The sequence below is a fragment of the Peromyscus maniculatus genome, chromosome 8 (genome assembly GCF_049852395.1).
Source record: "Peromyscus maniculatus bairdii isolate BWxNUB_F1_BW_parent chromosome 8, HU_Pman_BW_mat_3.1, whole genome shotgun sequence".
Classification (NCBI taxonomy): Eukaryota; Metazoa; Chordata; class Mammalia; order Rodentia; family Cricetidae; genus Peromyscus; species Peromyscus maniculatus.
In genome coordinates this window covers 4995247-5022230 of record NC_134859.1, presented here as the reverse complement: position 1 = coordinate 5022230, position 26984 = coordinate 4995247, and the positions used below count along the sequence as shown (strand labels likewise).

Sequence of the window (26984 nt, the reverse complement as noted above, 5' to 3'; positions counted from 1 at the left end):
GGTTTGTGTGCGGAAGTGAAGTACAGCAACTTCCCTCTGGCCACCGCAGTTTTCTCCTCTTGTTTCTGTTCTTTATTTTTTCTTAAAGTCATAGACCAACTTTAGAAGCCAGTTGGCTCAGTATCAAATAGAGGGAAGCTCGTGGGGATGACTCAGCAGGCCCTGTTTGCTCAGCCCAGGCTGCAGGGAGTCACCAGGCACCAACCAGTCTGAGTTAGGCCTGATCTACTCTCTGATGCTGCTAGAGCCCTGGACCCATCCTTTAGCCAAGGCTCTGGAGTTTTCTAAAAACATAGACACCAAAGAATGGATATCAGAGATTCAAACAAAACTATGTACTATATACAGCTATCCACAACAGTGTTAATCACAATGGACCAATAAGGAAATACCCAGATGTCTACCAATAGGTCATTTGATAAGCAAAATGTGCTGTCACCACACAGTGGAGTGTCATCAGCTACACTAACGTGTGGCACTTGCTCTAGGTGGACCACTCTTGAGAACCTGATGCTCAGTGAAGAAGCCAGCACAAAAGGAGAGGTGTCCCACAATTCCGCTGTATGTGGGGCCCGGAACAGCCAGAGACAGAGATGGAAAGTAGGACTGGGGCTGGGCAGCTCAATGGTTAAGAGTGCTTCCTGCTCTTACAGGGGATCCACCTTTGGTTCCCAGCATCCATGACAGGAGGCTCACAATTGCCTAACACAGCACCAGCGAGTGGACACCCTCTTCTGGCATCTGAGAACACCAGCACACGTGGCACACGCACGCACGCACGCACGCACGCACGCACGCACGCGCACATGCACGCACACTAAGAAAAGAAAAGGATAGGGGTTCCTGAGTGTTGGAGTAGGGACAGTGGGGACTGTTTTCTGAGTACAGTTGGGAAGATGAGAGAATTCATGGAGACGGGTGGTGGTGGTGTCGCACAAAATGAATGTTGTTACTACCACAAAGCTATGCACGTGAAAAAAATTAAAATGATCAGCCAGACCATTCAGTAGGTAAAGGTGCCTCCTGTCACGCCTCACAACCCGTGTTCAATCCCTGGGACCTACGTGATAGAAGGAAAGAACCGACTGTTGACATTATTTATTCAGTGTATGTGTGTGTGTGTGTGTGTGTGTGTGTGTGTGTGTGTGTGCCACACAGTGGAAGGCAACTCTCAGGAGCCCTTGCCTTCCGCTATGAGGGGTCCCAGGGTCTCTGGTGGTCAGGCCGGGCAGCAGAGGCCATAACCCACTAAGCCACCTTGCTAGCTCAATAAATATAATTTTAAAAATCGTAAAAAAGAGAAAATGGTTAAAATGGTCAATTTATCCCAATTAAAACATGAAGAAAAATAATGAAGTACCTTTGTGTAAGTGTCTGTGTCCACCTCGACTGCAAACCAAGCACATTCAAGCATGAGGGCCCAAGTTCAGACCCTCAGGGTCCAAATAAAAAGCTGGGCATGGTGGTTTGCACCTAGAATCCCAGAGCTACTGAGGTGGAGACAGGGGCATTCCTCAGGGGTTTGCTAGCCAGCCAGCCTAACACAATCAGCTCCAGGTTCACTGAAAGACCCCATCTCAAAAAATAAGTTGGAGGATGATTGTCCACATGAATTCACATCCCCAGTCCCACCCCAAACTTACATGCCAAAATATTTGAGGGGAAAAAAAAACCCTCTGCTACTCTATTGAACATGACTTTAAAATCATCATCTTCTAAGCAACATGGTCAAATACCTGTGTAGGTGACTCTGTCATTCTATCAGATGTTGCAAGTCCTCTAGATGTGGCTGACGGTATATGGGAAGATGTTCATAAGCTGCATGTCAAATTATGTCTATTTTATATGGGGATGTGACCATCCTCAGATTTTGGTACCCGAGAAGAGTCCTGACGCCAGCCACCTTGGGTGCTGAAGGGCAACTATCCAACCAAGTGGATGAGCCTTGAAAACACCATGTTAAGTGGAAGAAGCTAGACACAAAGGGTCACATGTGATGATTTAACTTCTATGGGCTTTCTAGAATGGGCAGATGACACAAGGGTGTGTCAGTGGTTGCCAGAGGCTACCAGAAGGGGACTCAGGGTGTCTGTGGTGGGGTTTCCCTTGGGGTGATGAAAACATTCTGGAATTAGTGGGAAGGGTGCATGGCACTGTGAATGTACTAAGTGCTGCTAAAAGGAGGGAGGGAGGGAGGGCCCTGATGTCACTGACTCTCCTTCAGAAAGAAGGCAGCAGAGTGAGCAGCCATGAGAGGGTCCTCAGTACAAGCTCAGACTCTGAACTTGGCGGTTGCCCTGGTTCAAGTCCCAGCTCCTCCACTGAGGACTTGTGTGATCTTGGACAGAAGAATGGACCAGGGTCCTATCTGTGAAATGGGGTGAATCAGAGCTGCCATGATGCACATCTCCAGGGGGCACTGTTCAGCCACAGTGTGGAAGCTGCACACTGGCAGTCGTGGAGGGTGAGTGAGTGCAGCCACAGCAGCACCGACTGCATGGAGTTGCTGGGACAATCACATGGGAAATGTGACACACTAAAGGGCCCGGTGGGCGGTGACCAGGGATAACGACACATTGGTACTGGGCAGCACAGAGAGACTGCTCTGCCATCTCCCTTTGCTGAGCTCAGAGCTTCTCCAGGTAGGAAGGAGCAGAGTCGTGATTGTGGCTGAGGGGTGTGGGCCAGAGACACAGTTCCACAATACTGCCTCAGCAGCCTGAGGAACTCTGAACTTCTGGCCCTGCTGCCTCCATCTCCCAAGTGCATGCTGGGGATGGGCCCAGGGCAGCATCAGGCATGCTGGGGATGGGCCCAGGGCGTCAGGCATGCTGAGCCAGCACTGTACAACTGCACTCCACCCCAGCACCAGAGCTGATGTTCATTAAGAAGAAATTTTAAAAACAGACTGAAGAATGGATGGTCTTAGGAAGAAGGGGGCTCTGGGAAAAGAGGGTCCATACTCAATCGTACATGTGGGCTCCAAGAGAAAGCCATACCCTCAGGTTTTAGCATAGAAGCCAGGTATGCAATTTTGGTGGCCTCTGAAAGAACTTGTTAAAGGGTTTGTAACGTCCTCCCTCCTCCTTTTGCGTCTGGTAAAGGAATGTGTTCCCACACATGGTTTTTTTTTTTTTTTTTTTTTTTTTTTTTTTTTTTTTTTGTTTTTTTTGTTTTTCGAGACAGGGTTTCTCTGTGTAGCTTTGCGCCTTTCCTGGGACTCACTTGGTAGCCCAGGGTGGCCTCGAACTCACAGAAATCCGCCTGGCTCTGCCTCCCGAGTGCTGGGATTAAAGGCGTGCGCCACCACCGCCCGGCCCCACACATGTATTTTTAAAACATGGCATTGCTGTTTTAACATCCATCCCTCCCTCCCTCCCTCCCTCCCTCCCTCCCTCCCTCCCTCCCTCCCTCCCTCCCTCCCTCCCTCTCTCTCTCTCTCTCTCTCTCTCTCTCTCTGTGTGTGTGTGTGTGTGTGTGTGTGTGTGTGTGTGTGTGTGTGTAGGCCAGAGGTCAACATCTGGTTCTTCCTTATTTCTGCACCTTATTTTTGAGACAAGGCCTCTCACCAAACCAGAAATGTTCTATTTTACATAGACTAGCTATCAAGAGAGCCCGCTGGGATCTTCTTGCCTCTATCACCCACCCGTTCCCTACACCGCCTCACCATACCTGTCTTCTGCTGCCTGGCAATGGGGTCACAGAAGTGGGCCACTATGCCTGGCTTTTATGTGGTGCTGGGGATTGAACTCAAATCCTCATGTTTACACAGCAGCCTTCACCCACTGAGCCGGCCCCAACCCTCGTAACATTATAGAGAAGGAAGACTGTGTCTTGGGTAGACAACCTGCACAGTAAATTCTGTCAACTGTGCTGTAATTCTTGGTTCTCAGCTGGCAAGACACTTCAGTCAGACTTGGGGGTGAGGGATTCCCAACATTGCTTTCAGCACAGACTTCATTCAGCCCACAACACTTATCTTGAACCCAGAGAAAATAGGTGAAGAGGGAACAGTGAGTCTTTTCATAGACAAGGCCCCTGATGCTCAGAGGGGTGAACTGCCTAGACTCAAAGCGAAAGAGCAATTGTGTTCCCAGGCGACCTACTGCAGAGGGCTGGGGGGGGGGGGCGGTGACAAATCCACTCCACGCTGGGTAGGCCTCCATGTCTTCTGAGCTGTCCTTTGCTTTGTTGACAGATGGTGCCATAGGCTGGCAGTTGCCTGAGCTGTAGGAACAGTGGCCCACCCTGAGAGCCCTGAGCATTGCGTCTGCCTCCATGTTCCCAGAGCATCAGGCTTAACCTGCAGGCCGGAGCTAACAGCACAGGTAAATGCATCACACATGGTCTCCAAATTCCAGGAAGAGGTGGAGACAAGGATATGATGAGGCTGGCATTTGGGATATTCTAGAGAATAGCGAAACTGCTACACCGTGAGAATAAACTCATAAAGACAGAGGCACATTCTGGCTCATGGTTTTAGAGGGTTTCAGTCCATCTTTGTGGACAGGGCATATGGCCGGGGCACGTGAATGGAGACTGTTCACGGCAGACCAGGAAAAGACTGGGGAGCCAAACTCAGGGTGTCTGCAGGAGTCGCCGCTGTTTGCTGGAGCCGTCTCTCCAGCCCACTTCAGCCACTTCAGTGTTTCTGTAATCAGAACACTTCTCTGAATGCTACAAGTCTTCCGCCTCATGTTCAGTCCTCAGCTCTGTCTCCCCAAAACAAAATTATTGGCACAGCTCCCTGTGTGGGGACCAGAGACAAAGGCCATCTCTGGGCAGGAGGTTACATGATGGGAGAATTGAGTGACACCCTGTCCAATCAGCCAGCATGGACTCCTCACCTCTACCGGGTGTGGGAGGCCCACAGGCTGGCTTTTTTTTTTTTTTTTTGGTTTTTCAAGACAGGGTTTCTCTGTGTAGCTTTGTGCCTCTCCTGGAACTCACTTGGTAGCCCAGGCTGGCCTCGAACTCACAGAGATCCGACTGGCTCTGCCTCCCGAGTGCTAGGATTAAAGGCGTGCGCCACCACCGCCCGGCCAGGCTGGCTTTTTTAATTGTTCTACAACCACATGTGGTTTTCAAAGTGTCCCTCCTTCCTGGCATTGAAGGCTATTTCCGAGCCAGTCGGACTGGTTTCTGCCCCAAGTTTTGAAGTCCTCCTAGACACACCACCGGGAAGCAGGCCTGAAATCTCCAAAGGTCTAAGGAAAATCAAAAGTTCATTGCTTTCATTTCTTGACTGAGTTCAAGGCCATCCAGGCAACTTGGTAAGTCTGTGTCTGAAAATACAAAGTAGAAAAAGAGAGCTGGGGATAGAGAACAGTTTATCCAGCACACACAAGGTCTGGTGGGCAAGCACCAGTCCAGAGGGGAAAGCAAAGATTTGAATCTACTTCCCTCTCTTGAAAGAATCCTGGGTCCTTTGAGTGATAGAGATAATTAAGAATTCCTATCTGGGAGGCTGAGGCACGGGGATTGTGAGTTCCAGACCAGCCTGGGCTACACAGCAAGACTTAGTTTTGCAAAACCAAAACCAAAACTGGGATTACAGGTAAACAGGATCAGAGGGGAAGAAAGGGCATCTGTGGTGGTGACCGGGTTCAAGAATAGAACACACTTTTAGAGATAACACTGAGTGGTGTCTCTGCCAGGCGACATTGCCAGGACTGACCCCCGAGGGCACACAAGCTGCAAAGGACCTGAGGAAACAAAGTGTACTTAGATAAAGCCCAGGGTTCTCGTCCTGTGCTCTGCTTCTGGAAGAATGTCCTGTTCTTAACGTACAGTGAAGTACTCTGGGATGAGTGAGCACAGTAAGGGCATATGTCAGCTATTTGTGCCTCTCTTTTGTTGATGGATTGCCTGATGGATTTACTCTGAGATAGAGTCTCATGTAGCCCAGGCTAGCCTTGAACTCCCTATATAGATGAGAAGGACCCTGGACCTCCGATCCACCTGCCTCTGCCTCCCACGTGCTGGGATCGCAGGAGTGTACCTTCATGCCTGGCTTCGTCGTGCTGTTCTAAAAAACAACACTTTCAAAATGCTTCTACAGGGCTGGAGAGAAGGCTTGTGCACAAGAGGACTCTCCAGGGGACTGGGGTCATTTCCCAGCTCCGAATGGTCTGTAACCCCAGTCCCAGGGGATCTGATGCCCTCTTCTAAACTCCATGAGTATCGGGCACACACATGGTATATATATATATATATACCACACACACACACACACACACACACACACACACACGCAGCCGAAACACTTTTTTTTTTTTTTTTTTGGTTTTTTCGAGACAGGGTTTCTCTGTGTAGCTTTGCGCCTTTCCTGGAGCTCACTTGGTAGCCCAGGCTGGCCTCGAACTCACAAAGATCCGCCTGGCTCTGCCTCCCGAGTGCTGGGATTAAAGGCGTGCGCCACCACGCCCGGCTTAAGCCGAAACACTTTTACACATTCAAAATTTACATCTCTGAAAGAAAATCTTTTTTAAAAGATATTTTAAAATTCTTTTATGGATATTAACTCAAAGCATTATTTTTCAAGTTAACGTATCTAGTGGCTATATTTTACAGGGCCTTTATTTGGAGTTTCATTGAGCATTTAAATGTCCCACCATACTGAAAATAGTACACTTTGTATTTGAGGTCTATGTGTATTTTTGTTTGCAGGTGAATTTGGCATTCAAAGTAACCACAGATAGGCCAGCATGTCGCTGGCAGGTAATGGCACCTGCTGCCAAGCCTGATGACCTGAGTTCAGCCCCTGGGGCCTACATGATGGAAAGAGAGACTCCTCCAAGTTGTCCTCCGACCTCCACAACTGCCACGACACACATGCACCCACCTCTACACACACATCTGTTTTTAAGAAATGCAAAAAAAATCACTGATCCTAATTTGACCTTGTTTAAATTGCTTAGAGACATAGAATTAATTTTATAACAAAATATTTTTCAATTTATCTTCAACACCATTCCAGAAATATAACTAAATAAACTGAGCTTCAAACAATAGCCCATTGACTGGGTGCCTACTGTTTGCCAGGCATAGGCTGGGCCAGAGTGCCCTGAATGAAATGGAGTGCCACACCCTTCTACAGGGAGTCATATGTGGGACTTCTCCATAATGTGGATGGGCCAACAGAGCCGTTAGAATATCGCAGCACTACCGTCCATCAGAGCAGACAACGGTGCACAGCGTCACCAGCTAGCCCTGACTTCAGAGCACTGACCCCTTTAGTCACAGAGGCCTGTCCCAGGGCAGACAATGCTCAGTGACATTTTAATAACTGTAGGGGCCCAAGCTGTGGACACAGCTTCTGGCCAGTGGGCCAGGATCAGACAGGGGGCTCTAAGGAATCTGGGTATCAACCACAAGTTCCCAAGACAATGTCGCCAGCACACATGAATGAGCTTTGTACCAGTTTTTCAACATTTACTCCTCCCAATCCAAACGAAGCCCCTTGGACCTCGACTGATGCCCATCCCTCATCTCCAAACACTTTCCAGACGTGGTGGTTAAAGTTCAGTGCAGTTATCCTTCAATGGCTTTCCTGCTGACCCAGCTCACACAGGCAAGTCCATGTGAACAAGAAATACACATGTAAGGGGAAGTGGAGCTGTTAGAGATGTGAGGAATTAATTTCAAAATAAGCAATGATGTGCCTGATCAAAGAGAACTGAAATCTCACTAGTTCCTCCATTTTGAGGGTTATTTTCCTTGGTGTTCCGGAACCTTCCTCAAAATTAAACAACCCACTCTGGATGGAACTGGCTTATGTGTCTGGGTTTTTGTTTGTTTGTTTGTTTGTTCGTTTGCTGTTTGAGGGGGTAGATAGAGTCTGTAGCTGAGGCTGGCTTCACATTTACAAATTTGCTCTGCTGCCCAGGTTTGCCTCAAACTTAAGAGAGCCCTCTGCCTCTGTCTCTTGAGTGCTGGGATGAAAGGTGCACTCTGTGATGCCAGCGTTTAAATTTTTTTATTTATGTGCCTTATTTCTATATTTTTCTAAATTTATTTTAGAGAGCTAGGGACAATATAACTTGTTCTCCAAAGGTACGTGGGAGTCTTGGTGAGGGTCCTCATCAGCTGAATAGACAGACATTTTGGGTTAATAAGAAAATGAAAATTATTGTTTCCTTAGTATTCTGGAGCATGGTGTGTGTGTGTGTGTGTGTGTGTGTGTGTGTGTGTGTGTGTGCCTGTATGTGTATATGAGTGCTTGTGCTTGTGTGTGCTGCGTGTGTGTGTGCTGTGTGTGCTGCGTGTGTGTGTGTGTGTGTGTGTGTGTGTGTGTGTGTGTGTGTGTAGCAAACCAAGTGTGTTTACACGGTTTTACAAGAGTGACTGCTACCAAGCCATCTCAAGTGCTGTCACCCACCCCTTTGCTTCCCTTTCCTCTATCTCCAGCTTCTTGTGTATCAATGTCACACACAGAAGTAATGAAACAGCTACAAGTTCCCTTAAACACAAGTCTTAACTTATCTAGACCCAGACTCTAGGGAGAAGCTGGGCTTAGTGGACCCCGTCTGTAATCTCAGCCCTCGGGAGCTGTCCAAGGGAATCAGGAGGACAACGCCATTTTGGCTAAATAGAGAAGTGAGACCAGCCTAGGCCTCAAAAAGCCGGACCAACTAACTGAGGAACAAACTCAGCTCCCAACAGAGAATATTCTAAATCCCAAACTGGTGATTTTGTCTACAGGGGACATGTACAGTATCTGAAGACGTTTTCAGTTGCCACCAAGTGATGGTTTGGATGCTCCTGGTGCCTAGAGGGCAGAGCACAGAGATGCTGCTAATGACCAGCTGTGCACAGGTCACCCCACCAAACACGGTGATCTGGTCACAGCAATGGTGGGGTAATACTCGTGACCCCACTAGAGAGGTAGAAATCAGAGGATCAGGAGTTCAAAGTTGTCATTGGCTACAATGAGAGTTCCAGGCCAGTTCAAAAGAAAAAAAGAAGGAGGAGGAGAGGAGGAGGAGAAGAAGAAAAGAAAAAAGACTGGCCAGAAGGAGAAACTGTGAATAGCTAGCAGAGGCGATTCCATAATATCTATATTGACATAGAACGTAGAAGTCTTCCCCAGGGAACAAAGACAGATGCTCCTAACCCAGTGTCCCCCCACAAGTCAATTCATCCCCATACCCCCACTAATGAAATACAATATAACATAAAACATGGGCTTCAGAGCTGGTCAGGTTAAGATCCTTGACCTAATGCCACTGTGATGTTGAGCAACTCACTCACCTCTCTGCCTCAGTTTCCCTAATCTTGATCTGACCATATTATTAGTAGCCATACCACAGGCTGACCATGCAAAGGCAATGAACCTTTATACACAGACCACAGAGTGGTGTCTGCATGTGGAAAGTGCTGGATAACCTGTTCCTGGTTCTTGGGCATTCCACATGACTTCATTCTGAAAGCAGCCAGTATCATCCAAGTCTCACTGTGAGAACAGTTTCTGTATGCAACATGGGGAGCTCAATCCACTGTGGATAGTTTTCATTCATGTGATGCTTGCCTGCATATCTGCAGCCCACTAACATGTGGCTTGCTGTGGGTCTAAGAGCAGAGGACAGAGTTCTCAATTTCATATTCATGAGATGGGCATGTCTCTCAGTCTACAGATTGCTTGCATCTCATGCACAAAACTTTGGGTTTGATCCCTAGCACAACATAAACTGGATGTGGTGGCACACTTCTGGAATACCAGCTCTCAAGAGGTGGAGGGCAAGAGGATCAAAATTTCAAGGGTACTGTTGGCTGCATGAGGAGTTAAGACCAGCTTGGGATCCATAAAAAATAAAATCACTTTGGACTGGAGAGCTGGCTCAGGCCTTGAAGTACTTGTTGCTCTTGCAGAGGACCTGGGTTCGGTTCCCAGCACCCACATGGCTGCTCAGAACCATCTGTAACTCCAGCTACAGGGGGTCTCATGCCCTCCTCTGACCTTCAGGGGTACCAGGCACAAACATGGTGCACATACATACATACATACATACATACATACATACATACATACATACATACATGCAGGTAAAACAATCATACACATAAAATAAAATAAATAAATCTTTAAAAAATTTTTACACACACTTCCCCAGACTGACCTTACTGAGAAGCTCTAATCAAACCCTGCAAGCAAACTAATTTTGACATCTGAGACAAAGATCAACCCCCCAAATCAGTGTGGGGAAGGAGAACACTGTTACACCGAGGGACAACACTTGAGACCCACGGCACTTGGATTCGCTGGGACTTCATGCAGACAGTGCCTTGAAAGCATGAGCATGCTGGGTACATGCGCATGTGCACGCTTGAGCACACATGCACACCTTAAAAAAATAAAAAGAAATGTCTGAAAACACAGAACATTTAAAAGAAAGGAAATGTGAAAGAGTGAGCATAGCTTTCCATGGAGAGGCAGCAGCCGGCTTCAGGAAGACCCTCAGTGCAGCATCCCATCCCACTAAGGGCCTGTGTGCACCCCAGGACTGTGCGCACCCCAGGCCTGTACAAAGAGGCTAGGCCCAGAAGCCACAAGATCAATAAAGTAATAAACATCTTTATGCAGTCTTGAGTGGTGCCTCGGAACCCAATGCCTCTTTACATACATCACACACTCATGGCTGCCTCTTGTGGTCCTCATAGGACAGTACCATGAAGTTGCCACCACCCCATCTTACAGATTAGAAAACTGAGGATCTTAAAAAGTGTTGTGGTCCCTGTTTGAGTTCAGGATCACTGTGAGTAAAGACCTGGGCTGACACAGGCCTGTCTTGGAAGGATTTGGGTCTCCCAAAGTCCCAGGGATCCCTGAAATTATTGAACCCACTACTTGCCCTGGGAAGAGGGCAGGAAGACCTTGGGCCCAGGAGGATGGAACCATGAGGAAATGTTGGTGGGAAAAAAGACAATCTGCTGATTTAAGTTAGTCTACCACCCCTGGCAGCAAAACACACCCCAGATGAATGGCAGAGGCAAAGGTACTCCAGGGGGAGCGGGGCTGTGTCTCCTGATGAGATGCAGGGGCATGGCCCTGTGTCCTTCCATGGAGCTCAGGAGGCAACGTTACACAAAAGCCATTCATGCCTCCAAAGGCATCTGAGACTCAAACTCTGGGGTGCAGGTGCTTGGCGTGGGGATGCTGAATTGAGGTCCAAATCTAGGTCTCCCTGACCAGAAGCCCAGGACCCCATGCGTTCTTCAAGGTGGCTAAAAGTCTCCCCACTGGCAGTATAGCGGAGCTTCCACAGCGCTCTGGGGTTTCCCTTCTAGGTGAGTACCTAAGAGAACCAAAACATATGCCCTACCCCCAAACATAGACACAAATGCTCATAGTAACATTATTAATGAGAACTGAAAAGCAAAAATAGCTCAAATACCTATCAACTTATGAATGGATAAACAAAATGTGGTACATTCACACAATGGTATTTGGTCATAAAGAGGAATTAAATGTGGCTAAACACCCAGACAGAGACAAACCTGGAATCCATGAGGGCTCAGTCAGAAAGTACTTGCTGATCAAGCATTACTGACCCGAGTTCACCCCAGCAACCATACAACCATACCAACCATGCAACCATGCAACCATGTGGCAGTCTCTGTTCATAACAGCAGTGCGTGAGAAACAGACAGGCAGCTCCCGGTTCACTGGCCAGCTAGCCTAGCCTAAGACACAGGTCCCAGGTCCCTGTGAGAGACCCTATCTCAAAAAACCAAGTGGGTGGGTGGGTGGGTCCCGAAGAATGAGAGCTAAGGTTGATTTCTGGCCTCCACACATGCACATATACCTGCACACACACGAGGGGGGGGGGACCCAGACAGTGTATAATTTCATACGTGAATTTCACTGGCCTAAGGGATGCCTAGCTGGCTGGTAAGACACTATTTGTGGGTATGTCTCTGAGAATGTTTCCAGAAGGAGCTGGAATTTGAATGGAGGACCATGAAAAGGAGCACACACACACACACACACCCGCAAGTGGGGCTCAGACCTCTACCAGGGCCTGAGCACAGAGCAACAGGGAAGAGGAAGAGGGGTTCACTCTCAGGCTGAGCGGGACACTAATCTCCTCCACCCTCAGACATCAGAGCACCCAGCCTAGACATTCAACACAGACAGAAATGTGCAGAGTGGAGCCCTGGGATTCAGACCGGGCCTCATGTCACTGGCCCCAGCTCTTCAAAGACTGAACTGGGGCCCTCACCAACTTCATGGGAGCTCCAGTTTGTTAATAGATCCTGGGATTTCTCAGGCCACAAAATAATGTGAACCAAGCTACCATTATATATACATATATATATATATATATATATATATATATATATATATATATATAACCAAATATCTATAATGTACAATTTTTCATTCTATATATACACACAGATGAACACACACACATAACACACCTACACACGCATACACATATACACACATACACTCACAAATACCCATAACATTCCTACATATGCACAAATACACATGTACACATGCATACTATTTCTGTATTTCTAGAATATCCTGACACATGCCATTTATAACAAACATCCAGAATAAGCAATTTACTAAGTATATTGGTGGCAGCTGGGAGCTTGTGGGAAGGAGAAATGGGAAGTGACTGTCTAATAAGTACAGGGTTTCCATCTGGGATGGTGAAATAATTATGGAATGAGGTCACGGTGACCAAAGCCACACTGAGCCTCAGACTGTCTGAGTTGATGGCATGCCAGCTGCATTTTGATTGAACATACACATGACATGACACATGAGTGATATATGAGACCCGTGTGGTCTACAATGAGAACCTGTCTCAGGACAAGAAAACATCTCTTGGGCTGGGGATGTAGCTCAGTTGGGAGAGTGCTGGCCTAGCCTGAAACCTTAGGCTCAGTCCCAGCACTGCACACACTGGATATGGAGGCATGGTCCTGGATTCCCAGCACTGCACACACTGGATATGGAGGCTTGGTTCTGGATTCCCAGCACTGCACACACTGGATATGGAGGCATGGTCCTGGATTCCCAGCACTGCACACACTGGATATGGAGGCATGGTCCTGAAGTCCTAGCACTAGGCAGGAAACCTAGAAACCCAATGTCCTCCTTGACTACATAGGGAGCTTGAGGCCAGCCTGGGCTACATGACACCCTGCCTCAGAACAGCAACCCCAAACAAACAAAAAGCCCTACAGAAAACGCTGTGTTAGCAAGGGTGTGGAGAGTCCATTGACTGTAAAATGGTGCGGCTGCTCTGGGAAACAGTTCACAAGTTCCTCAAAACATAAAAAGAGAACTTCCACACAGCCCACAGACCTGCTGCTGTCACTATACGTAAAAGAACTGGGGGTATGGTCTCTAAGGTGGGGTGTGCAAACCCATTGGCAGGACAGTATTAGCCACAAGGGTCGAGAGGTAGAAGTCAACAACTGTCTGTGAGCGTGGCAGACTCACAACATGGGTTAATATTCAGCTTTAAGGGAGGAGAAAATTCAGGGATAAACCTTGAGAACATTGTAGTCAGTAAAAGAAGTGGCCATAAAGGGCAAACGCTGTGATTCAGATTTGAGAAGACAGGAAGCAGAATGGTGGTTAGGTAGTTAATGGGAATGCAGAAAGGTGTAATGGGCGCAGAGTTTCACTTCTGCGGGATTAAAAAGTTCCAGTTTGCAGTGATGTGAACTTACCCAAGCACCACTGTCCTGTACAAAGGGAAAGACAGAGCTCGGATACATTGTTGTCTTTTTTTTAAAAATCACAGTAAAATAAATTAAGCAGACTGGGTGTGGTAGCACAGCCCTGTAATGTCAGCCTGGGCTACATATGGGGACCCTGCCTCAAAAAACTAACCAAAAAGAAAAATGCAGAACAACCCAGGGAACATACACACTAGCATGTGCGTGTGCATGCACCCCCCCACCCCCCCTCTCACACACACACTCGCATGCACACACACACACACACACACACACACACACACACACACACACAGGATGGCAGGTATGTCCTCTCCAGCTATGCTGTGGAATGACACCCTCCATGGTGCCTAAGGAACCCAGCCTCAGCACTGTACCTCCCCGACCTGTAGGACAGTAACTACAGGGCACACATCAGGCACCCGGTAGCTGCTTAGCAGCCACACGTCAAGACTAAGCTGGTCAAACCTGTGCATGTTACAGACAGGTCAGTGGAGGCAAGGCATGGTGACCCAAGACCACTGAATGATAAGGGAAGAAGTGGACGATGGCTACAGCCTCCTTCTATGATAGCATCTGACTTTAAAGTCAACGTGCAATCAACAGGCAATCAACACGGGATTAGGAATGCCCTACTGCAAAATGCCAAGTAAACAAGAAACTCCCCAACAATGGTCTTCATGCTATACCAGTGATTCAGAACTTTGGCCTCTTTGATAACTCAGAATGACCTATGTGAAACTCAGATAAGAGTTTTCAAAGGTTCCTGGAGCACCCCCCAAAAACCCACTCGGACACCCCAGTTAAGAATCCCCTTGAATGCTTAAGTAGGTACTGAGTTTGAGCTCTGTGTGGTTAGTTTTATGTCAACCTGACACAAGCTAGAGTCACTTGGCAAGCAGGACACTCAAATGAGAAAATGCTTCCATAAGGTTGGCCTATAGGCAAGTTCATACAGGATTTTGTTGATTGATGATCTGTAGGGAAGGGCCCAGCTCAATGGAGATGGTACCACCCCTGGACGGGTGGTCCTGGATGTTATAAGAATGTCGGCTGAGCAAACCATGGAGAGAAAGCCAGTAAACAGCACCCCTCTACAGCCTCTGCTTCAGTTTCTGCCTCCAGGTTCCTGCCTTGAGGTCTGCCCTAACTCCTCAGTGATGGGCTGTGACCTGAGAGTTTTAAGTCCAATAAACCCTTTCCTCCCCAAGTTGCCTTTGGTCACGGTGCTTTATCACAGCAATAGAAACTGTAATCAAGACATTCTAGAACCACGTGAACAAGTGTGGTGACACACACCTGTAATCTCAGCACTTGGGAGGAAAAGGCAGAAGAACCAGTTCAAGCTCATAGCGAGACCAGCCTGGGTGGAGGCAGGAGGATCCTAGAGTTGGGTTATATAGTAAGATCCTGTCTCAATAAACCACACTAAAACCAAAACAAAATAAAGAACCTAATTCTCCACACTGCTGAGGGTGCTCATTCTCCAGATTGCCTACACATCACATGCCTGGTGAATCCACTAATCCCTGGGCAGGCTGATAAATCAGCATCGGCACATCAGAGGATTCTGGGATCGGCAGCTCTGAGATTGGTGAGTAGCTGCCTCCAGATCTACAGTGAGTGTAATTCCTCCAGCTCCGAGGTACCTGTCCCTGCTGCCCACTGAACTAAATGTTCCATGGCAGTCCATCAAGGACCACTCAAACATATTTGCTCTACATGCGTTCCTTTAACTTTGGGCCCCAGACCACAAGCATGAACATCATCCCTGACTACCTGTGTAGTTTGTGTGTGTGTGTGTGTGTGTGTGTGTGCGCGCGCGCGTGTTGCCAGAAAAGGGCATTAACCTTGAGACACAGCCTCTTGCTGAGCCTGGACCTCACCTTTTTTTTTGGCTAAGCTAGTGGACAGAAACCCTAATCTTGTCTCCAATGCCGAAGCACTGGGGTTATAGACACACACAGCCATTCACCATTTTATGTGAGTGCTGGAATCTGACTCGGGTTCCCAGGTTTGCATAGCAAGTGCTTTGTCCACTAATCCATCTCCCCAGTTTCCTGTCCATCACTCACATCTCAACTACCACACAGTCAAGGTAGACTGTACCTTCCATAGACTCTGCTTTCTTCTGCTCCTAAATCAGTCTATGATGTGTAATCTCAATTGCCAACTTGAGGAGATCTAGAACTATCTGAGACACAGGCCTCTCAGCACACCCAGGTGGATTATCTTGAGTAAACTGATGGAAGTAGGAAGACCTGCCCACCATTGGCAGCAACATCCCCCGGGCTTGGATCCTACATCATATAAAAAGGGAAACAGACCTGAGCACAAGCATTCCACTCCACTTCCTGACTAGAGATGCACTCTGACCAGCTGCACCAGCCCCTGCCATGGCGACTCCCACCATGCTGTACTTGGCTCTTGAACTGTGAGCCACACAAAACCCTTCCTTCCTTACACTGCTTCCTTTTTTAAGTTGTCAGGGTTACCACAGCAACAGGAAAGAAGCTAAGGCAGTCTTCATCCTGCAGTTCTGACCCCAACACTGCCCCCGACAAAATACTTCTAGGGAAAAAGAGCTCTAGATCTGATTCATCCAGGACAGCAGCTACATGTAGCTGTTTAGATTTATACGAAAACAGAATCAAATTCCATATCACTAGCCACAGTTCCAATGCCCAACAGCCACAGGTAGCTAGTAACCACCACAATATAGCTGGTGAATACATCTGGGTTGGCTGGTTTTACTGTCAACTTGATACAACCTAGAATCACTTGAGAAGAGTCTCAACGTGGAATTATCCAGATCAGGGTGGCCTGCGGGCATGTTTGTGGGGGACTGTCTTCATTGTTAATGTCAGAGACCCAGTCATTGTGGGTGGCACCATTCCCTAGGCAGGGGCTGCTGAGCAGCACACGGGAGAAGAAAGCTAGCTGAGAGCTAGCAAGCAAGCAAGGGCTGCATAGGACAGCGCCCAGCAAAGCAGGACCTGACCCTTACATGGCAGAGGTGTCCTTATACTCTAGCCTGGGCAACTCCATAGGCAGGGGCTGGGTCCTGCACACTGCATAACCTGATGTACCAGCCCAGGGTCAGGCCCACAGGTGATATTCATCAGGTACTGAACACATGATTGTCTGCATGATCTATGAACTCCTCCACTTAGGACTCCAGTTCCCACAGTACAGAAGGATAAATAATGTGCCTTCAATATCTGGAACCTGTCTCTGGTACCTGTGGATGTCACATTTTTTAGACTTGGCATCTTCATTTAGTAAAGGATCTAAGAGAGACAAACAGAAACAGAAAGGCTCATGCAGCCCAAGCTGGTCCTGAACTCACCATGTAGCTGAGGATGACCAAGATGCCTCTACGTCCCTTGCACTGGGATTATGGGTGTGTGCCACTATGCCCAGTTTATTTAGTGCTAGGTATGGACTGGAACCCAGGGCTTCCTGCATGCTAGGCAAGCACTCTATGCCAACTGAGCTACATCCCCAGACCTCACACAGTAAAGGATCCTGAAGTGAAAATTACCTGAGATTGCTGAGCAGGCTTGAGATGTTGTCACAAATACCTTTGTTAGTGAAAAGTACAAGGAGTATGCACACACATGTGCGAGTGTGCATGTGTAGACGCATGCACGCATGCACCACCATGCCTCACTTATGCTATGTTTAGGAAGGAACCCACAGCTCTGTGCATGATAGGCAGGAACTCCACCAACTGAGTTAGTTACATGAGACCAGCGTGTTTATGATAATTTGTTACAGAGACCATAGGGAGAGAATGCAGTGTGTTCCATTCTAAGGAAGAGCTGATGGGAGGGGGCGATAAGAGGACTGGCTGAGGATTCATCAGAGTGGTAGCGCTCTTAACAGGGTGCACAAGGCCCTCAGTTCCATCCCCAGCACCAGAAAAAATAAAGGAAGGTACCAGGGACCGGTTGCCAACTATGCCAGTTGGAAGAAGAGATGAGCAAAATGGACAAGGGGCTGTGGCTGAGCTGGGAATGTTTCTAGAGGATCGGATTCTCTGGCCACTGGCCAGCATGCTTCCAAGTCACTTCTTCACCCTGGTCCTGCTGCCTCCTGGCTGCTTCAGCACCTTCAGGTGCCAAGCATGTCTGGGACCCGCCAAGGATCAGTCTGGCTGGTTAGAGTGGCAAGCACTTTCTCATCTGCCCAGCTGCCCACCGACTCCCTCCTACACTGCCACACAGCCACCTTCGCTGACCTTCCAACAAGGCTGCAGGACCCCAGCACGTGCTCTTCCTTCAGCTGGGAACTCTTCCTCCAGAGTCCCCTATGGCCGCCTGCTTCTCATCCTTCATTCTCAGCTTAGAAGTCAGAGAAACACCCCCTGGTTGTGCTACAGCGTGAGAGCACCTCTTGGAAATGTCTCTTGCCTCACCATGCTGGTTTCTTCCTAACCCTGTTAACATATTTGCCTCATAAGTTAGCAGTCTCCCTGGCCAACTGCAGGCTCCAAGGGGGCAGGGTCTGTATGACTGCACACAGTAGTTGCTCTGTGTATTTTAAATGAATGAATTTGCAGTTTGGGACCACTGGTCCAAGGTCTGGTCTCAACATACCTGATCTTGGCCTTCCTAAACGCCAGCTCCTCTTCATTGCCGAAGTCCAGGGACACATCCTCGGTATCATCCACGAGGGCCTGGGGGACACCAGGTACAGAATGCAGGCCCCACCGACGCACACCCGGCCTCCACTCCTAAGGGCCCTCTCTTTCTGGGCACACCTCTGCTTCTCCTAGCGTTATTCCCTCACCACTCCAGGCTTTCCCCTCCCTCTTTACACTGGGCCTCGTTCAGCCTTAGGCTCCAAGGCCAGTGCATTTATCTTCCTCTCTCGGGCTCTTTGCCATCATCATCCTCACGGCCGGGCATCCCCACAGGCCTACCTGCTTCATTCTCCTGGGTACCACTGGACCCTACAGCGCAGGCTCCAGCTCCGCCCTTCACCGCCCAAGGTTTAGGATGCCCAGCAAGCAGCCGGGAGGGACGCCAGGAGCTGAGGCTCCGCAGCTTTGCTTTGGTTGTCTGTGGGGGGAGGGGCTCTGCGCAGTGCGCAGTCTCGGGCTGGGGCTGGACCAGAGAGGATCCCCAGGGAAGCTGTGGCAACTAGCAGAAGCTGAGAGCAGGGAGCTGAGGCAAAGAGAGGACAGTGAGGGATGGTGGCAGGTGTGTGTGTGTGTGTGTGTGTGTGTGTGTGTGTGTGTGTGTGTGTGTGTGTGTGTGAGAGAGAGAGAGAGAGAGAGAGAGAGAGAGAATGTTGTGGAGATTCCAGAAGGGATGAATGAATGAATGTACGTCAGTATCCAGAAGCCACACTCAGGTTGGAAGGAAAGTTTTCAAGTTCTATGAAAAGCAGATTTTTCTGGGACAGGTATAGTAGCACAGACCTGTGACCCCAACACCTGGAAATCTGAGGCAGAAGATTGCCTGACTGCATAGAAAAGCAAACAAACAAACCAGGTGTGATCAGGATCATGTTGCTTGGCTCGGGGACTGTGGCATTGTTATAGAAATGGGCACACTGAGGAGAGCAGCTATTGACGTGGGAAGGCCTTACTGGCCTTCCCTGGCCCAGGACAGAGTCACTCCACCTCCTCTGTGCCCCCCCCCCATTTCCCAGTTCCTACCCCACCCCCTCCACCATCTTCCTCAGCCCCACATCCCTGCTCTACTGCCCTGGGGTAGAGAGCTCAGTGCCAGGAAGCCAAGGCTGTTGGTTCTCCTTTGCTGGTTCGAGTTTCTCCCCGCCCCCAAGCAGATGTTAGCAGGACTCCTGGTGACCCCGTGGGGGGCACTGGGCCACAAGCTCCGCGGCAGCTCCCACCCTGCGGCCCTGGTTGGGGTGCAGTGAGGAGCTGCCGCATGTCTGATCCTCTGGCTGCGCCAGAGGCCGCCAGCTGTGTGCTCCATTTTTTAGGCCACAGAGATGCTGTCTGAAGGGAGGGTGGAGGCCATCCTCGGGGGCTGAGCCTTTCCAAGTATTTTTCAGACCATGCCTGACATGGTAAAGTTGGCCTGAAATCGAAGTACTTAGGAAGGCTGAGGCAGGAAGATCACAAGTTTTAGGCTAGCCTGAAATACAGAACAAGTTCAAGGCCAGCCTGGGCAACTTAGCAAGACCCTGTCTCAGAACGTTTATTGGAGTGCACGTGGGAGCGGTGCTTTTGAAAGAGTTCTAGATTGTTTGCCTTGCATACAAGAGGCGCTTGCCTCAATCTCCAGTGTCACATATGTATTCCCAAGCCCAGCGTCAGTTCTAGTAGCTTCTAAAACCTCTACCATCCAACTGCCACCATAGTCCACTGGAATCAGTCCAACAGAACTGCCAAAGCTCGCAGGGGTCAGATCCAGTGCCTTCTCTTGGGCCTCCACCTGGTGGTGTCTGTGGAAGGGCCGGGGCGCTCCTGGAATGGAGCCTGGCTGTGCTATCTGGGCAGCAGAGAGTCCAGGTCTCTTATGACTCCCATGTGAGACCAAGGTCGGGATTGCCTTCCAGGCATCAGGATCTACATCACCGAGGCTGGGCTTTCTGGAAAGTGCTGTTGGCTCTTCCCCAACCACAGCTGGCTCCAGGCACAGATGTGACATGGAGAAGCCACCAGGAGTGGACTGGGGAAAGTGTCCGCAGTGGGGGCCAGGTGGAGGTGAGAGGCCGTTGTAGTGCATTTAGGGGCTTTTCCTCTGACCCTGAGCACCAGTAGCTGCTGGTGTTTGTTGAGTTGGGGACAGTTGGGAAAACCCCTTTGGAAGCCCCATTAGGGCTAACTGACACTCTCGGGGTGGGGAGCCTCAGGAACAACCACTGCTACTGCCACGAAGGTCACCCCATGAACACCAGGTGACTTTGCTCTCCACCTGCCCTGGCCTGTCCTCACAGGGCAGAGGACGGGAGGGCAAAGACCAAGAACTGTGCAGGGAATTTATCATCTGCCTTGAAGCTGGCTCAGCTACCTGTCCATACACCAACAGGAGAGGTGAGGAAGAGTGAAAACAGAAGAGACTCAGTCAGCACACTGGGAAGAATCAGATGATGGGGCCTGAGCTCATCTTCAGGGCACAGATACGAGCTTTAAGTTTAGTACTGAGACAGGGCAAGAGGTGTTCTGCCCAATGAAGTGGTCCTAGCTGAGATATGGTCCCGCCCCTCACTGTTCAGCTCAGTTGTGCCAGTTGATCTTAAATACTGTTAATCTCTTCACACTGATATGAACGGGGAACTAACCTGGTTCTTCCAAGGTGATCTGCTCCAGGATGCAGCTTCACCACCAGGGATAACTGACGTCATCGCAGCTGGCCTGCCGGGGAAGCCACCTGATCTGGAGTCTTGGGCGATGGCAGGTACTGCATACTGACCTGTCTCTCTTCAGTCTTGAGGGGGAATGAAGGTAGACAGACAGGTCTTCGTAATTCCCATGTCCACACAGAATCAGACAGGAGTCCAAAGCAAACACTAGGAGAGACCCAAAATGGAGGGAGAGATGCCAGGCTTTCCCCTGCTTTTAGTTAGTGAGGAGTCACCTGTTAGTAGGTAGGTTTGAGGAGTCTGTTCCAGGCCGTTGGAATCTCCAGGGAGGGGTTTGGAAACCTACTTTCCATAAGGGAAATGCTGGGAGTATTTGGAATACAGGGAATGTTAGAGCAGAGACTTGTGGGTAATGCTCCCCCTTTTTTCCATGCTCCCTGCTCCTCTTAGCCTACCAGGGGCAGGGAGCAGAACGCCAGGATTCAGTCTTCTCCCTGGTCCTGTAGCCGAGCCTTGGAGGCTGAACAGCCCCTGGAGGGTCTGCAGGCTGTGTGGCCACTGGGCTCTGGAGACCCCCCGGAGCTCAAAGTCTGGTTGTCAGGAGGCCTGGATGGGTGGCCTGTGCAGAAAACACCATCTCCCTGGTCTCAGTGTCCATATTTATAAAGTGGGACCACACTTCCCCCATCCAGGATGACCAGGACTAGACACAGCACATATAAAGTGCCCCTCTCAGAGTAGAGGCTTAGCAAGCTGTGCCCCGGTGATGGTGATTTAACGGCCGTACACATAGGCCCTGGGACCTGAGGGACCCCTGTGGTCCCACGGCACAAGGACATGAGTCTTATGTCTAGCTCATCCTTCCATGACCTGTCCGTCTTTGCAGCAAGACCAGTGAGTGACAGACTTCAAAGGCGTGCTGGGTTTTTGTTTGTTTGGTTGGTTCTTTTTTTTTTTTTTTTTTTAGATGAAGTCTTGTGGGTTCCAGGCTGATGTCAAACTCACTCTGTAGCTGAGAATAGCCTTCTACCAGATTCTCCCAGTTCTGCACCCTGAGGGCTGGGATCACAGCTGTGTGTCACCATGTCTGATTTTATGTGGTTCTGAGAATCAAAACTAGGGCTTGGTGAATGCCAGGCAAGTGCTCTACCAATTGAATAACATGTCTAGCTCTCATCTTGTGTGTGTGTGTGTGTGTGTGTGTGTGTGTGTGTGTGTGTGTGTGTGGTGTATATGTATGTATGTATTCTTGTGGCAGGTACACACACACACACACACACACACACACACACACACACACACACACACACATGTATGTGAGCGTGGAGGCCTGAGGCTGTGACAAGAGCTGCTGTCCACCCAATTCTTCTGAGCCAGGGTCTCTTTCTGAGCTTGAAGCTCATCAGTGTCCGGGTTTGCTGACATGTGAGTCACGGGGCTCCCCCTGTTTCTGCCTCCCCAACTCTAGGATTTTTGTTGCATGCTGCTACCCGCACCCAATCCTATTATTAATGTTTTGAAGTCACAACATTGTCACATGCCTTACAATGGACAATAAAGGGGAGAGGCTCATGGGCCCCACTCCTAGCTGAGAAAATATTGACAACTGATGGTTTCTGTGGAAAGGAAAAATCACTTGTCTTTAAGGATGTGGTCCCTGGTAGGCCAACCTTGCTCCAGCAGATACCCCAGACCCATGAATATGTGGGCAGTACAATTGGACTTGGTAGGTTATTTAAGAAAATAAAAGAGAGGACATGAAGTTGGGAGAGGTAGGAGTAGATGGGGAGGAAATGAGGGGGGGGAGTGGAAGGTAAATATGATCAAAATACATTGTATAAATTCTCAGTGAATTAACAAAAATATTCTATTCTTAAAAAGTAAAAACAAAAACCAAAATAAGACACACACAAAAAACCCCAAACAACCAATTTTTTTTTTTAAAAAAAGGACAATGAAAGGCAAACCTGGTGGCATAGGCCTTTAATCCTGGCTACTAAGGAAGCCAAGACAGGAAGGTGCAAAGTTCAAGGCCAGCCTCAGCTATAAAGTGAGTTCAAGTCCAGCTGGTAGCTTAGTGAATGTGATCTTACATCAAAATAAAAAGTAAAAACCAGCCAGGTGGTGGTGGCACACACCTTTAATCCCAGCACTCCCAGTGCGGATCTCTGTGAGTTGGAGGCCAGCCTGGTCTACAGAGTGAGATCCAGGAAAGGCGCAAAGCTACACAGAGAAACCCTGCCTTGAAAAAAAACCAAAAAAAAAAAAAAAAAAAAGTAAAAACCATGGCTGGGAATGTCAGCATGCACATCACTAATCCCCAGTGCTGGAAAGAAGGAGGAGGAAGGGGAGGAGGAGAAGGAAGAGGAAGAGGAGGAAGAAGATGAGGAGGAGAAAGAGGACGAAGAAGAGGAGGAAGAGGAGGAGGAGGAAGAAGAGAAGGAGGAGGGGGTGGGAATGAGGAAGAGGAGGGGGAGAAGGAGGGGCAAGAGGAGGGGGGAAGGAAGAGGAGCAGCAGCAGCAGCAGCAGCAGCAGCAACAGACCTTCATCCCTGTCAGGGATCTTATTCAGCATCACATGAGGTATCACCCTGATTGTCTCATAAATGCTTTTATTTCTCACAGTGTGTTTAAATCAAATTCACACACATGTCATACCTGGCATGTGGTCAGCACCAGGGAAATGCCTTAAGTCAGGGGGTTCTTCCCCTTGCTCCCTTCCCCATGCGCCATATCCGCCTTTGTCCCGTGTGTGGTCCGCCTCCACCTGTGAAATGAGAGACCTGCTCACAACAGACGCTCCTGCCTGGTGTCCTGAGGATGTCACCTCAGCCCACTCCTGGGACAGCTGGTGAGGAGACAGACAGGTTGACACAGAGTGTCCATGTAACTCTGGAAGCTGGGATGGTGCCAGAGGCAGGGAACAGCAAGGCTGGGCCTCATGGGCAGGCTGCTTGCTGCCGGCTTGGTAGTGGTTAGAGCAGGATGGAGAGGGATGTCCCCAGCAAGCAAGGGACATGTGCCTTTTCTCACAGTGTGGAGGTCCCTCCGTGCATCACAGCTGGCAGGGAAATAATCCACGGGAGGTAAGAACGAAACTCAGTTCAGCCAGACTTACTTAGCCAGTGCCGGGCCAAAGTTTCAGAGTCTGACACTGGGTGGTTTATTCTAGCTCTATTTAAGCACAGCACGTTTTGGAAAAAGTTTCCTGATGACAATTGACTTAGTCTCACATGAACAACAAACTTAAGACATGCTTATATTGAAACTCTGCAAAGTACACATGGCTTCTTTGTGTTGGGTACTGGCAACTCAGAAACGGTGCTCAAATAAAAGTCTAGAATGACTGAGGTGGACATATGCCTGTGGGAGTCGGGGTCCTAAGATGACGTAGAACTCACTTATGTTGCTGCAGAGTACAAATGACGTCTCTCATAAAGATGGGGTTATGGACTGAGAAGCAAGGCTTGAGATTCAGGAGGGAAAAGTCTGGGATAAACAAGCCTACAGTTCTAGGGGATATGGGTGAAGTCTGGTCCTACAGACAGTAAAGGATCACCAGGTCATAACCGCATCCTTTCCCAGCATTCCTGGAGGAAGACAGGTAAGCATTCCCTTGAAGAGAGAAGCCTGTGCTTCTCTTTCCTGGCTTCTCCAGTGCTTCTCTGTGTACCCGGGGCCTCACACCCTCTACACCACAGGCAATCCACACTGTGCTTAGCGCAGACTGCACAGCCGACTCCAGTCTGTAGCCACGGCTGCCCCGGGGCCTGTGCAGGGGTGGGCAGGGAAACTGGCTTTCCACCTTTAGCTTTCCATCACGTGGATGCCAACTCCAAACCTGGCTCCCCAGGCCACGTGACAAGATGGCTGCCATCTGTGGCTGGCATCTGTTGTGAGGACAGCCGCTGGATTCTTCCTGTCCTGGGGCCACAGAGGCTTGCTCTCCTGGGGCCCGTGTACATTCTCCCTCCTGTCCAGTGCTGTTCCTTCTTGCCCTTTTCAGCCAGGATCTCAGTGTCTCACGTAGTCCAGGCTGGCATAACATTTTTGGTGTAGGATAACCTTGAACTTCTGATCCTCCTGTCTCTACCTCTGGGTGCTGAGTGCTAGGCCTGTGGGCATGTAACACCATACTTACTTACTAACTTAGTTATGATTTTGTTTTATTTTTTGGTTTTGGCTTTTTTGAGACAGAGTTTCATGTAGCCCAGGCTAGCCTGAACTTATAACCCAAAACGACCTTGAATTTCCTATTCTCCTGCCTCCACCTCCTGAGGTCTGGGATTAGACATGTACTACCAACCCTGGTTTATGGTGTGCTGGGTCTCGAACTCATAATTTGTACATTTTAGGTAAGCACTCTACCCACTGAGCTATATCCCCAGCTCCCCGAGTTTCTTTATCGTTTTATTTCATCTTAGGTAAGGTCTCACTATCATCTAGGCTGACCTTAAATTTGTCATCCCCCTGGCTCCATCTCTTGAGTGCTGAGATTACAGTGTGTATCATCTGATGCTTAATTCAAATGTCAGTTTAGTGACGGGAGAATCTTGTGCAAAAACAGTCCCTGGTATGGTCTGGTCCTTGCTTTTAGTTGCTAAGATGCAGCCCTACCTGAAGAGAGGGGGTAGAGTCATCCCTGGCACAGGGCAGCTGCGGGGGGGGGGGGGCAGTGGGATCTTGGGGAGCCCTACCTTGAGAACAGAGTGCTCATGGTGAACAGCTAGGGTGGGGGTGGTCCCGCCATCCTGTCTGGCATCTCCTGCTCAGGGCCTTCTCCTGTCTGATCTCAGTCCAACCTACTTCTTTCTTTTTTCTTTTTTTTTTTTTTTGGTTTTTCGAGACAGGGTTTCTCTGTGTAGCTTTGCACCTTTTCTGGAACTCACTCTGTAGACCAGGTTGGCCTTGAACTCACAGAGATCCACCTGGCTCTGCCTCCTGAGTGCTGGGATTAAAGGCGTGTGCCACCACCACCTGGCTGTTACAGTAATAGCCTACTTCTAACTTGAAACGTGATCACAGTGCCTCTCCCTCTCGGGCTGTTGTAAGGATCTAAATGAGTGGTGGGAGTGATTCACATGGGCCTGTCTGGAGGCGGGAGGTGTGCACTGAAGGTCATGGCCAGGATGCTATTTCTTGTCCTCTCTACCTGGTCATTCCTGGCTACCAGATCCTTCCAAGACCTTCCCTTGGTTGAGGGTTGGGGAGCACAGAAGAGCCGAGCCAAGCTCTGATGTAGTGTTTGGCCTCCCCAGCAACCTGCCCTTTGGCCAGGATGGTGTGAGAATTGGTTTACAGACCTGAGAAAGCCGCATGCCCTTCGATGGCCAGGACAAGACGCAGGAGCGTGAGGTTAACAGGCCTTCTGCAGCTGGCTGTGAGTGTGGAGCCTGTCACCCCATGAGCAGGTGCTTCCTCTGAGTAGCTGGGGTCCACAGGTCCTCCATAGCTCCTGTGCTGGGGAACACATAAGCGCCACCTCTGCCCTAGCAGCCAGAGGTCTAGTTAAGTTATCCCGGTAGAGAGTGACCTGCCTAGTCAGAGCCTTTGACCTTTCTCTGCTTCCATGGCCAGTAGCTCTTGCAAGACTCTGGTAACAGCCACCAGGCTGAGATTCCTACGAAGTCCCAGACTTCCTGCCACCTCAGAGTTCCTGCCCCTGCTGTTCCCTAGTTGCCCATCCTTCTCTTCCTGAATCCCCCAGAGCCCAAAGTAGGAAGTCCCTTCTCAGGAGCCTTCCCTCACCTGGCTCACATCCTGCAAGGCTAAGTCCTCTCTAGTTTTAGGATCTGAACCCCAGCTGGACTTGTTCCCTTTCTAGTACTTTCTGGTGATCTTTAATCCTCTTGTCTTATTGGCCTGCTGACCTTTCACCTCCCCACACTCTCTCTAGGACTTACTTCTAAATCTGCAGTTCTCAACCTGTGGGTCTCGACCCCTTTGTGGTTATTGAACAATTTTTTTCACAGTGGTGGCCTAAGACAATAGGA

At 49.3% G+C, this 26984-nt stretch overlaps 1 protein-coding gene across 5 annotated transcripts in view; it reads right to left on the bottom strand.

The window, feature by feature from the left end:
- Positions 1–18924, bottom strand: part of Tvp23a (trans-golgi network vesicle protein 23 homolog A) — a 38515-nt gene extending 19591 nt beyond the window's left edge. The window contains exons 1-2 of one of the 5 annotated variants that reach the window (XM_076577877.1): positions 18635–18924; positions 18309–18388 (exon numbers count right to left, since the gene is read on the bottom strand). In XM_076577877.1, coding sequence (XP_076433992.1) covers positions 18309–18388; positions 18635–18643 — 89 coding nt within the window. In that variant the 5' untranslated portion in view covers positions 18644–18924. The remainder of the gene's footprint in view (positions 1–18308; positions 18389–18634) is intronic. The other 4 variants (XM_076577879.1, XM_076577878.1, XM_042283544.2 and 1 more) reach the window with 4 other exon arrangements.
- Between the last annotated feature and the right edge of the window lie 8060 nt (positions 18925–26984).